We start from the raw sequence: 12996 nt of genomic DNA, 5'->3' as shown, positions 1-12996 counted from the left end.
CAAGCATTTCCGCTCCAGGCGCAGAGCTAGGGTGGGGCTTGGATGACTTCCTCACTTCTGGGCTGTGTGGGGGGGAGGGGAGGCCATTGGCTCAGCTGGTTGGAGCCAGGCCTGACGCAGTCCTGACTCCATGGTGAACCCGAGTCTGGTCTCCTGACCCTTGATGACCCAAGTGTCCTGGGACTGGTCCCCAGCTGGCCACACCTCTCATGTGCTCCAGTGTCTAGATTACTGCCTCCCCCTTGCCAGCCAGCAGTGCATGGCAGGGATGCCAGAGGCGCTGACACCTCCTCACCTGACCCCTCTGGAGGAACAGGATGGCCCCTCCCCCAAAAAGCCAAATCTGCATCCTGAGAGCCGGCTGTGAGATGAGGATTTTCCCCACGGAGGGGGGTTTCCCAGGCTGAGCTGGCCGGATCCTGACCCGGTGTGCCTGTGGGGAAGGGAGGGCTGGGAGGGCGGGCAGTTTCAAGGCTTTAAGGCGGGCCAGTTTTCCCTGGGCTTGTGGGGAGGTGGGCGGGGCCTCTTCCCGGGCCTAGCTCCGGTTTCCATGGAAACCACGGGCTTCCCACCCTGTGGCTGCCTGGGCAGGTTCCCAGCCTGGGCCTCATCGGCTGCTAGTCTCCTCCCCAGACCGCAGACTGCTCCATCCTCAGCCTCTCTGGGCCCCTCTGTGTCTGCCCCTCTCGCTGAGCCTCTGGCCTCCTCCACCGGCCTCTGATGCCTTCTTCAGGAACCTGCCCTCTGTCCCTAAACTCCAGCCTCCTAGCAAACAGGCCTCCCAAGCGTCTCCCCCTCCCACTCGGGCCTTTCTCGGCTCCTCAGCCGCTCTAGGGCCTGGCAGACCTCCTCGGCCACACCAGCTGCTTCCTGCCCTGTCCCCCCAATGGAGACCCCAGGACTCGTGCACGGGGAGGCTGCGCCCTTCGCCACAGCGCTCCGAAGCCTCATCAACAACCCCCAATACAGGTGAGGGGCAGTCCCGTCTGGGGACTTTCCCTAGAGGGCTCTGAGGTCTTGGGTGAAGAAGAGGCAGGGAATGTGCACTTGGCCCCTCCCCCTTGGTGAGCTCGTCTGTGAGGAGCTCAGGTGACTGCTGGCTCAGTCCCTGCGCCCTGGGGGCAGTGTGGGCTCAGGCCACGGCCTTCTCTCTCTGGATCTCAGCTTCTGGCCGAGGGGAAAAGAGCTCTCGGCTCCCTGAGAGATGGAGTGTGACTCAGTTCACACGTGCGCCACCCCCCACCCCATCAACCACAGCCCGGGGCGGGGGGGGGGGGGGGAGCTTCCCTCCTAGGAGAGGCAGAGAGCAGATGACTGTGTTCTGGAAACCCGGGGCTGCACACGAGAAACAAAGCTCGAGCGATTGACCAGAGTCCCAGACAGGAAGTAGTTCAAGAGTGCTGACTGCTCCTGGCTCGCCCCAGACGCTCCGCGTGTCTGAGAGCCTGTGGGGGGGGGGGGCAGGGCTACTCAGGAGAGCTAGAATGCAGCTCTCAGCTGTCACTGTCTCCAGTCCGGACGCTTCCCCAAGGGTTGGTGACTGCCAAAGCTGCTTCTCTGGGGGTCGCGGTCTGGTCTGAGTGGTGGGAACGCCGGTTCTTGGAGCTGGAAGTAGGAGGCTTCAACGCCTACCCCCTGCCCCCGACCTCATTCAGAGGCCCGGAGGCTGGGGCAGGAAGTGATCACGAAGATGGAAAATGTGGTCTGGCCTCATGACAGTGCATCACTGCCGTATCTGTCTGTAGTCGAGCACACTCGGCGCCCCACACCCACTCTTTTGCCTGGAGGAGGGCTGAAAAAAAAGCTGAGTTTGCAGCCAGCGGAGGAGAGCCAAGGGGAGCTTTGCTTCCCCTGAAACTGCGACTGGGGAGGAGGGGGTGGGGGATCGTCTTGGTTGCATCAGCCCTGGTGCACCTTCAGGGATCAAGCGCAGCCACCTCCTGAGACCCGAGGCGTGGGAGTCCCGTCCCACTTCACGGGTGAGACAGCAGTGATGCAAAGACCGGAAGTCACTTGCCTGGGCTACCACGGGTTGGACTGGGTCTAGAACTAGTATCTGCACCTCCTGCTGGAAGCACTGAGCCCCATGGCCTTTGTTACAGATAAGGAAACCAAGGCCCAGAGTAGACAAAAAAGAAAGGCAAAGCCCAAGCTGCTCTCTGGCCTCTGGCCTCCCTTCCCCCACACCCCTGCCTCTCTCTCCCACAGTGATGTCTGCTTTGTGGTCGGTCAAGAGCAGCAGGAGGTATTTGCCCACCGCTGCTTGCTGGCCTGCAGATGCAACTTCTTCCAGCGACTTCTGGGAGCAGGAGCGAGTTCTGGGGTGCCTAGTCCCGTGGTGCTGGGCACGGTGCCCGCTGAGGCCTTCCTGGCCGTGCTGGAGTTCCTGTATACCAACAGTGTCCAGCTGCAGCGTCACTCCGTGAGCCCACTGAGCAGGGGCCCGGGTGGGAGAGGCAGGAGTTTGCCTGTCGTGTTGTGGGCTGAGGGCCAAGGGGAACTCCCTTCTGCTCCCCCAACCATGCACTCTGCAGGTGCTGGAGGTGCTGACCGCGGCTGTGGAGTACGGGCTAGAGGAACTGCGAGAGGTAGGTTTTTGTTCCAGGCCCCGGTCTTGTTTCCCTTGCCCGTCACAGGCTCAGTTCACATACACTCTGGTCTGGAGAGGAATGTGTGCCCACCCAGAGAGAAGAGTGGCTATCTCGCGGTGGGAACAGGGTGTGGGTCTGCACCTGTTTCCAAAAGGATCTGTGCATGTCCTGTGTGTGCTGGGGGCACATGGAGGGTATTTACAGCTGGTGCTGTAGGTCCAAGGGTGAGTCAGCTCTGACCCCTGTTCTCCAGAGAGGAGGTAGATGCACAAAAACACAGAAGCGTGACAGATGAAGCTAAGTGCTAGGGGTGTGAGAAGAGGGCACCAGGCCCCAGTCCGTGCAGTGGAGTCGCTGAAGGTCTCAGGTAAGGGACTGAGGATTTGGGGTGAGGGGCTAGAAGAGATGGGAGGCGCTAGGCGGTGGTGAGTGAAGCGGTCACGAGATGCTGTGGCCGGCAGGGGGCAGCAGGGAGGCCCGGGAGGAGGGTGGCTCTGAGAGGGCAGGTGGAACCGACACGACCGAGTACCTTGCTGAATGTGAGGAGGGGAAAAGGACACTGGGAATAAAGTCAAGTTTCTGGGAAACAGATGTGACTTTGAGTGAGGAAGCGAGTAAACAGGAGGCAGCGTCCCGAGAAAGGGAGAGGGGAATTTTTTATGCCTCTTAGCTGGTGTGATTAGTGGCAAATGTGGTAGAAGGGGGGCTGCTGCCGTGTGCCAGGTCTCAGGTCCTGGCTCTTTCCTGCCGCCTTCTACCTAGAGGGCGGCAGGGGCCAGGCTGGTCCAGCCTGGGGGGCTCATTCTCCAGAGCCTGCTCACGCTCCTGGGATGGAACTCGAGTTTTAGAGCAGGGACACGTCCATAAAACCCACGTTCCTTTCTGCTCCCAGCTGTGCCTGGAGTTTGTGATGAAGGTGCTGGATGTGGAGTTGGTTTGTGAGGCCTTGCAGGTGGGTGTTGCTGGGCGACCAGGCTCTCGGCATGTGGAGCTGGCCCCCAGGTGCCAGGAGCCTGGGACTCTCCATGTTTCCTGGAAACACCTGGGTGACGGAGGAGGCAGGGGTGTTCTGAGGATGCTTCTGCAATCAGTTCTGCACCCGGATCTGTGGAGTCCTGTGTACATCAGCGTGGTCAGGGGCCGGGAGTAAAGGGGTGGGAGGTCTTTGCTGGTCTTCTATTCAGGGCTGGCTGTGGTTCGCAGCTGAGGGGGAGGAGAAGGGCACGCATGGTGTCCAGTAGCACCCGCTAGCATATGCACATGTGAAACGGGGTGGGACGAGGCTTCCCTGGGTCCAGTTTCCTGGGGTGCCCTGGGCCCAGTCTTGCAGTGGCGGTTTCCAGGGTAGAGGGGCTGGGCTGTGTGGCCTCTGCAGTCTCCAGTCTGCCCTCCCTCATTCTGCTCCCAGGTGGCTGTAACCTTTGGCCTGGGACCACTGCAGGAGCGTTGCATAGCCTTCATAGAGGCCCACAGCCAGGTACAGCTTCCCATCCTCTTCCTCCTAACCCCACACACCCGGTTCTGCTCCCGCTTGACCCATGCACTCCGCAGGAAGTGCTCCGGACTCGCGGCTTCCTGGAGCTGTCGGCTTCAGCGTTGCTGCCCTTGCTGCGCAGCGACAAGCTCTGCGTGGACGAGGCTGAGCTGGTTCGGGCTGCCCGGAGCTGGGCGCGCGTGGGCGCAGTGAGTGGGGCCGGCCTAGGTGCCCAGGAAGCGCTCAGGGCGGCGGGGCAGGTGCTCTCGCGCAGCTCGGGCTCAGGGCCGGCGTTGGTTCGCAGGCGGTGCTGGAGCGGCCGGTGGCTGAGGTGGCGGCTCCGGTGGTGCGAGAGCTGAGACTGGCCTTGCTGGCCCCGGCGGAGCTGAGCGCCTTAGAGGAGCAGAACCGGCGGGAGCCTCTCATTCCGGTGCGGATGCCGGGACCCTGGCATAGCTCTACTCAGCAGCGTGGGGACAAGGTGCTGGGCGGGGGCGCAGTCCGGTCCGGGGTCTTGGGGTAGACAGCTCCGCGGTGACCGGCATTCCCCTGCAGGTGGAGCAGATCGTAGAGGCGTGGAAGTGCCACGCTCTGCGGAGAGGAGATCCAGCCCGGGGCGCTCCGTGCCGCCGCCGGAGAGGCACCCTTCCTCGGGCGCATCACCGCTTTCTGGAGCTGCCCTTCAAGTGACCAGAGGCTGGGACTTGCGAGGACTCTTGGGTCCGCGCGACTCGGCCTGCCAAACTACAGCTCCCGAAATGCTCGGCGCTCGGAGCGCTTCCGTTCCCAGCACACCCCGCGAGCGGCTGCCGGAAGGGCCGTCTCGGCCGCACGTGCGCTCTTTGCTAGGGGGACGAGGGCGGGACGGTAAGGGGCAGGTTTTGGCTGCCCCTCCCCGCGAGGCGGGGCGACGCCCGGAAGCCCGGATCTCCTTCGCGCCACTCCCTTGCCCTATGCCCCATCCCTGGGCACCTTCGTGCGCCCGGTTACTCTGACGACACTCACGTCCCTTTTCAGCGCGGCCTCCTCTCTCCCTGAATACCCCATGGGCTCAGTGCAAAGTCGAGCGTCCAGTCTTTCCTCGTCTCTGCCCCGGTCGTGTTTCTGACGTCCGTGGATGCCCCTGCCGGAAACCAGGATCTCATCCTTGCCTAAGCTCGCACACCTGCCCCTGGCCATTCCCACCTTTTAAGCCACCTTTCCAGTTGGTCCAGTTCTCCGGCTGCCCTCCTCCCACGTCTCAGTCTCTGTCCTCACTCCAGCGCCGCCTCGCTCCGTTTCCCACGCTGCAGCCAGATCTGTGCTATTCCAACTCTGCTTCCTTGATTAAGTCCCTCCGCCTCCCCGTGCTCTCCAGACCAAATACAAACTAGTTCACCGTCAGGGCACTCAAAACTACCAGCGGTTACTAAATACTAGCAACTCCTCGCCCTTACCTTTACAAAAGTTCATTTATCCTGGAGGTACTGCTAGTCCTCTGGCCCCGATTTAGTCATGGAAAGCTGGTCTCTCGCATTCGTCATACATCTTGTCTTCCTGAGAACCTAACTCTCTCTGGGGAAAAACCCCTAGGGCCCGGAGTGTGCCTTGTTCATTTTTTGCTTGTCAGTCTCTATTGTATAATCTGTGCTCTGAGAATGTCAAGTGAATGACTTTATTTCCTTACTTAAATGCCACTTTATTTCCATTAAAAAGTTTTAAAGGAGTTGTAAAACAAGATACCATCAATCTAAAAGGGCCAGTAGCCTATTTAGGAAAAAATAAAGTTAGATTTCTGACTCAGGGGTCTTATAAAAAAATCTATTGCACACAGATTAAAGATGGTTATTTGGTATTCTCTCTCCACATTGAAAATGTGGTCATTTAGTGATACCACTTCAAGGCAGCATTGTTTGGATAACGAAAACTGAATATAAACTGTATGTCTGTAATAAAGGACTGGCTGAAGTGTGGTGTGTTCCTACAAAGCAAAAAGATGGAGCTGGAGTTGTGGCGTAGCAGGAAGCCTCCATTTGTGACAAAGGCATCCCATATCGAGTGCTGATTTGAGCCCTGGTTGGTCCACTTCACATCCAGTTTCCTGTTAACACGCTTGGGAAGACAGCAAACGATGACCAAAGTAACTGGGCCCTGCTACTCTTGTGGAGACCAAGATGGAGTTCCTGGTTCCTGGCTTCAGCCTGGCCCAGCCTCAACCATTTGGGGAGTGACCAATGGGTGGAAGTTCTCTGTCTCTCCCTCTCACTCTGCCTTTCAAATAAATAAATCATACACACACACACACACACAATTTCCATGCTTTTTGGGGGAAAAAGTACAGTGTAGGCCAAGTATAGCTGATTCCTTTTGTTAAAACAAAGGTTAGAGGGCCAATGCTCTGTGTAGTGGGTAAAAATGCCGTCATCCATATGGGCACTGGTTCGAGTCCTGGCTGCTCCTCTTCCAATCCAGCTCTCTGCTATGGTCTGGGAAAGCAGTGGAAGATGGCCCAAGTGCTTGGGCTTCTGCACCTGCATGGGAGATCTGAAAGAAACTCTTGTCTCTTGGCTTTGGATAGGCCCAGCTCTGGTTGTTGCAGCCATTTGGGGAGTGAACCAGTGGGTGGAAGATCTCTTTCTCGCTGCCTCTGACTCTCTGCCTAAATCAAAAAAAAAAAAAAAAAAAAAAAAAAAAAAAAAAAAAAGTGGGAGGGCAGAAGAAAAGTTCTTGTCAGTCTTCTGGAGCCAGGATGCTTGGAGCTCCGCTACTTAAAATAGCTTATTTATTTATTTATTTTACAGGCAGAGTGGACAGTGAGAGAGAGAGACAGAGAGAAAGGTCTTACTTTTTGCCATTGGTTCACCCTCCAATGGCCGCCGTGGCTGGTATGCTGCAGTCGGCGCACCGCGCTGATCCAATGGCAGGAGCCAGGTGCTTCTCCTGGTCTCCCATGCGGGTGCAGGGCCCAAGCACTTGGGCCATCCGCCACTGCACTCCCTGGCCACAGCAGAGAGCTGGCCTGGAAGAGGGGCAACCGGGACAGAATCCGATGCCCCGACTGGGACTAGAACCCGGTGTGCTGGTGCTGCAAGGCGGAGGATTAGCCTAGTGAGCCGTGGCGCCGGCCTTATTTATTTATTTATTTTTTGACAGGTAGAGTTACAGACAGTGAGAAAGAGAGACAAAGTTCTTCCTTCTGTTGGTTCACCACCACCCCCAAATGGCCGCCACGGCCGGTGTGCTGCGCGGATCCAAAGCCAGGAGCCAGGTGCTTCCTCCTGGTCTCTCATGCGGGTGCAGGGGCCTGGATCCTATTATCTCCATTTTATAAACAAGGGAAGTGAGGCATAGGTTAAGTGGCTTCACTCAGTTCAAAAAGCTATTTTGGGGCCAGAGCCGTGGCTCACTTGGTTAATCTTCCACATGCGGTGCTGGCATCCCATATGGGCACCGGATTCTAGTCCCGGTTGCTCCTCTTCCAGTGCAGCTCTCTGCTGTGGCCCACATACTTGGGCCCTGCACCCTCATGAGAGACCAGGAGGAAGCACCTGGCTCCTGGCTTCGGATCAGCACAGCACGCCGGCTGTAGTGGTCATTGGAAGGTGAACCAACGGAAGGAAGAGCTTTCTCTCTCTTTCAAACTCTTCCTGTCAAATAAAAAATAAAATAAAATTTAAAAAAAAAATGGAGATAATAGGGTCCATTTAAGTTAAGTAGAGTTGTCAGGAAAATGAAACTAATTTTTTTTAAAGCACATAGACCTTTAATGAGACAGATTAAATACTGTATATATGTTTAGAAAGTAAGTACCAAGTGTTCATGGGCAAGACATTGATTTAGGGAATATATCAGAAAACAAGTCAAGTGGCTGGCATTGTGGTGTAGTAGGTAAAAGCTACATCCCATAAGGGTGCAGGTTCGAGTCCTGGCTGCTTCACTTCTGATCCAGTTCCCTGCTAATAGCCTGGGGAAAGCAGTGGAAGATGGCCCAAATGCTTGGGCTCAGATGAAGTTCCTGGCTCCTGGCTTTGGCCTGGCCCAGCTCCAGCCGTTGCAGCCATCTGGGGAGTGAACCAGTGGATGGAAGACCTCTCTCTATAATTCTTCCAAATAAATAAAACTTAAAAAAAAAAAAAAAAAAAAAAAGCTAAGTAGCCTTATGGAGCTTACATCCTAGGGAGAAAGAAATAACAGGAAAAGAGTAAGGAAACAGTGAAGTAGCACCTTGATAGTAGGGATTCCATTTTGGAGAACCTGAGACTCCATTCTGGGAAGGTACCCCCCACACGGTGAGGCTCTGGTCTGAAACTATGATCTAAAACAGTCGGACAATAGCAGTCCACTGCATCACGCTTGGCAGAGCATAGAAACCCCCTAGCATGATCGCTCAAGCTTGGAAGTGGATAGGCTGCACCTGGGTTAATGATAAAAATGTAATTTGTCTATGTCCTACGTATGATTAAAACCAATACCTGGATTAATGTCAAGATTATAATTGAAATTGTTAAGATTGTAACTGGTATGGTCAAGATTATAATTGATACTAGTTTCACATGGGTTTTAGGTCAGCTTGACCCCAGTAACCATGTATTCTCCCCGATCCTAGCAACCATGTATTCCCCTCCTGATTTTGTGGCTTTTGCCTTTATAAACCCTGTTACTTTGGGCTTTGGGGTTGAGAGTTTTTTAGGGCATGAGCCCACTCTACCGCCAGCAATAAAGGACCATCGAATTTTATCAATGTGTGGTACTCCTTTGTTTGCACTCGCTCAGGTACAACAACAGATGCATTATTTCAGAGTAGTTGTTTATGGAAAAAATAAAGCAGATTAAAAACCACATAGGGGAATGGGGCTGTTTCATGCAGGGTAGCTTAGACCTCTGATGAGATAACATTAGGATCTGAGAAGGGACGGGGGTATCCTGGTGAAAGACATTGCAGGGTTTTTGTTGTTGTTCAGGAGAGTGGTGTATGTGACTGACATATTTTTAAAAACAATTTGGTTTCTCTAGGAGAATTGGGGTGGGTGTAGGAAGTGGGAGACAGGGAAAGAGTGGTCTAGAGAGGAGAAAAGGGACCACAGATAATTTTACCCCCAAACATGTTAACTGGTATGGTAAGTTAGCCCAGATGCATTCCTACCTGCTGGGTTAAGATCAGACTTGCCACACAACCCCAAGGAAATCGTGTCAAGAAAACCTTACCAACTAAACAATTCTATTTTTTAACAGGAGAAAGAATAGCTCCGCAAAAAGCAGAGCCTCAAAAAATTGGTAAACGACTCAAATTGTTCCTCTCCACGGAAATCTTTAGTAAAAGGCGAAAGATTTATACGATCTGAAGAGAAACCAGAGTATACCAATGTGCTGGGGCATCCGCAGTCCTAAAGAGAGAATCCACTTAATACACTTACGGTTGTGGAATGCGTAGGCGGGTACGCGCGACCTGCATGTAGTTTACTTGTACAAATATTTCTAACAGTTCCATGCCTACTCTAGTCGGGGGGCACCTCAGGGGAATGAAAATTAGGCTTTGGGAAGAGTTGTTTTTCCGTGGTGCAGCATGGGTATGCAAATCACAGGCGGTCCGGCCGCGGGAGGGGGCGGGGCTGCGGGGACACCTGAGCCGCTGCTCTCCTTTTCCCGGGCCACGCCCGTCTGCCTTGAGAGGTGCGGGGGGCCGTTCTCTTCAGGGGCGGTGATGCGTGCCAACCCCGATTGTTAGGGTTCAGTCCTGCTGTTCATGACCCGCAGGGCGCTCCCCGCCTAGGGAGACGGCCAAGCACGGACCCTCGGGGGCAGTAGGAGACCGCATAGGAGGCACAACACACCCCTCCGGGAGGAGACGGCACCCAGTTCAACTCCAAGGACGATTCGGGGAGAGGCCAAGGGGGCAGAGGGCTCGTCCCGTGCGGAATTAGGCAGGTGAAGACCGTTGAAACTCCGGAGCCTGCAGAGAGGAGACTGGGTGTGGCAATGTGGGCGGGCTTAGGAGGGCGGAGTCTGGCGCCGTCTCCTGAGAGCTGAGGCTTGGGGGATCCGCAGAACTCGATCCAGGCGGGCCTGAACAGAACTTGGGGTTTGATCTTGCCAGTGAAGGGGAGCCGCAGCAGAGTGCTGAGGTCAGCAGCTGAGTAGTGCCAGGGGCCACACAGGGTGGGGTGCCTGCAAGCACTCGGAGCACCCAAAGCCTACAATCCCCACCCCACCCTTTTTAAAAAAAAGATTTATTTTATTTATTTGATAGAGTTACAGTGAGAGGTAGAGAGAAAGAGAGAGAGAGAGGTCTTCCATCCGATGGTTCACTCCCCAATTGGCCGCAACGGCTGGAGCTGCGCCGATCTGAAGCCAGGAGCCAGGAGCTTCTTCCCCAAGCACTTGGGCCATCCTCTACTGCTTTCCCAGGCCATAGCAGAGAGCTGGATTGGAAGTGGAGCAGCTGGGTCTTGAACCGGTGCCCATATGGGATGCCAGCGCTTCAACCCACTGTGCCACCTACAATTCCCTTTGGCAGCTGCCACTCCAGGACCTCAGACCATACTCCCCACCCCCGTTTCCTTATTGTTCCCTAAGCAACCAGAGCAGAAACTTTCTTCATCTGTACCAATTAAAAAAAAAAATACAAAAACAGAAAGCACCCTTGAGATGCTAGGTCATTTCTTGCATAAATTATTTCATTTACAATCCTGAAAGGAAAAAAATAAAACACCCTCCAAAAGAGGCCCCAGTTATCCCATTTCACAGATGACAACACTGTGGCTCAGTGAGGTGAGGCCGGGGAGTCTGCAGCGCGTGAGCTGATCTCTTGCACTCTTTGTCGCTCCCCCTCTTCGTGGAGGAACGACACAGGACCCTGCGCTGTTCTTTTGTTTGCTCGGCCCTCCCCGGGTTTGCTGCTGGTTCTTCCCGGGTTGGCTACTATCCCTTCCACCTCCGTGGAAGGGCAGTTCCCCCTGGCCACATTCCCCACTTCCGCAGGGGAGCGGCACACCGCTGGCCGGCTCTTCTCGGGGGCTGCACAGGTGTTCCCTTAGATGTTCCCCATAGATGTTCCTTGTGCATGCCGTCTCTCTCCTCCTTTATAGTCCTCCTCCGCCAATCCCAACTCGGCTGCCCACACGCCGAGTACGCTGCTCTCCAATCAGGAGCAAGTCCTACAGTTTATTGGTTGAACTGGAGGCAGCTGTGCGGAAGCTGTTTACTTCTCTCCCAACGCCATATTGTGGGAGAGCAGATGCATAGAATAAGTCTTAATTCCAGTAACTCAGTCCAGTCCGGGCTGCTCCCCGCAGATCCCCCTTTCTTTTTATTTTTGGCGTTGATACGCGCCTGTCTTCGGTGTCCCGCGGCACACACTCTGCTCTACTTGCTAGAGTTGCCACAGGCTCTTACAAGTCCTATCAATCAGGCAAACCGAATCCGGGTCCTCTCTTCGCCATGTTGTGAGGAGGTTTTTAGGCGCTGATGCGTGCCTGTGTTCGGTGACCTGCGGCGCATAAGCTGCTAGCTGCCCGCAGGTGCTCATCGCCTCACTTAATCAGGCAGACCGAATCCAAGCTTTCTCATTGCCATGTTGAGGGGAGGCCTTTCTATTTCTCTATTTCTCTATCTCCGGGCATTCCTACTTCTCCCATTTTACTTCCATCTTCCAGCATTCCTATTTCTCTCACTTTACTTCTAAACTTCTGTTTCTCTTATCCCCGCAGCTTCCCGCTCTCATTCTTATCCCCGCGGCTTCCCGGCTGCGCCTCGCCCCGCCCCGAGGCTGCTTCTCGGCGCCTCGCCGGCTCTGAGCCACTTCAGCCTCTCTCATCTGCGCGGCTTGGCTTCGCGTGCTCCGCGGTCTCCACGCCCTTTGCGTCTGCACCACGGCCTCGCGCCAGCCCCGTTCCCTATCTACTTGTGCCCCGCACGCTCTCTCTGTGCACGGCAGCCTCCGCGAGTCACACAGCGTAGCTTACGTGTCCGCCACTAGCATTCAATCTAAGTTCCCCGGGCTAGCCTGGCGAATTCAACCCAGCTTACGTCTCCGCCCCACGATCTGGCTTCCCGTCCTTTGCTCCCCGGGCTAATCAGACGGATCCCAATCTGGCTTACGTTTCAGCTTCTGGTTTCAACTTTTCGCCCCCTATTCCCGGGCTAACTTGAGAATCCCAAAGTGGCTTTCGTGTCCGCCTCGGCCTGCCCCCCGCGGCTTCAATTTCCCTAACATTTTTCTCTACCCGGTATGTTTCCCCAAGCTTTCCTCCAACAATACTCCTCCCTCATTTCTCCTGGCCTCTCCCCACAGTCCGTATCCGAGTCTGTTTGCTCTAGCTTTCACTTTCGCTTTCGACCTTAGAGATTTCTCCCAGCTTCCCCCCGTAGTCCGTATCTGAGTCTATGCCTAGGCTTTCAATAGCTTCTTCCGGCACCTTTTTCGTCCGGCTTTTCCCTAGGCTGTTTGCTAGTCTCTCTCTCCGGTAATTTCCCAGTTCTTCCCGTTTCTTCCCTCCTAAGTTTGCTATCCGTCCTAGGTTTCCTATCCGAGTCACGGCACCATTATGTCGCTCCCCCTCTTCGCGGAGGAACGACACAGGACCCTGCGCTGTTCTTTTGTTTGCTCGGCCCTCCCCGGGTTTGCTGCTGGTTCTTCCCGGGTTGGCTACTATCCCTTCCACCTCCGTGGAAGGGCAGTTCCCCCTGGCCACATTCCCCACTTCCGCAGGGGAGCGGCACACCGCCGGCCGGCTCTTCTCGGGGGCTGCACAGGTGTTCCCTTAGGTGTTCCCTTAGATGTTCCCCATAGATGTTCCTTGTGCATGCCGTCTCTCTCCTCCTTTATAGTCCTCCTCCGCCAATCCCAACTTGGCTGCCCACACGCCGAGTACGCTGCCCTCCAATCAGGAGCAAGTCCTACAGTTTATTGGTTGAACTGGAGGCAGCTGTGCGGAAGCTGTTTACTTCTCTCCC

At 55.4% G+C, this 12996-nt stretch overlaps 1 protein-coding gene and 1 non-coding gene across 4 annotated transcripts; one reads left to right on the top strand and one right to left on the bottom strand.

Annotated features, from left to right (window-relative positions):
* Nucleotides 1-503: 503 nt before the first annotated feature.
* BTBD19 (BTB domain containing 19) lies at nt 504-9054 on the top strand. Of its 3 annotated transcripts, none has more exons than XM_002715144.5 (8): nt 504-969; nt 2209-2422; nt 2535-2588; nt 3484-3543; nt 4000-4068; nt 4143-4274; nt 4370-4495; nt 4621-9054. In XM_002715144.5, the coding sequence occupies exons 1-8, from the start codon at nt 887-889 to the stop codon at nt 4753-4755; spliced, it is 873 nt and encodes a 290-aa protein (XP_002715190.2). In that variant the 5' UTR covers nt 504-886; the 3' UTR covers nt 4756-9054. The 3 variants fall into 3 exon arrangements, with proteins under 3 accessions (XP_002715190.2, XP_008263577.2, XP_069934691.1); XM_008265355.4 differs by having other exon boundaries at nt 735-969; nt 4370-4546; XM_070078590.1 differs by having other exon boundaries at nt 735-969; nt 2209-2703; nt 3477-3543.
* A 232-nt stretch (nt 9055-9286) lies between these two features.
* Nucleotides 9287-9402, bottom strand: LOC127493776 (U5 spliceosomal RNA). Its single transcript, XR_007924320.2, has one exon. It is a non-coding gene; the product is annotated as a U5 spliceosomal RNA (small nuclear RNA).
* Between the last annotated feature and the right edge of the window lie 3594 nt (nt 9403-12996).

The sequence above is a fragment of the Oryctolagus cuniculus genome, chromosome 7 (genome assembly GCF_964237555.1).
Source record: "Oryctolagus cuniculus chromosome 7, mOryCun1.1, whole genome shotgun sequence".
Classification (NCBI taxonomy): Eukaryota; Metazoa; Chordata; class Mammalia; order Lagomorpha; family Leporidae; genus Oryctolagus; species Oryctolagus cuniculus.
This window is presented reverse-complemented; position numbering and strand designations above follow the sequence as displayed.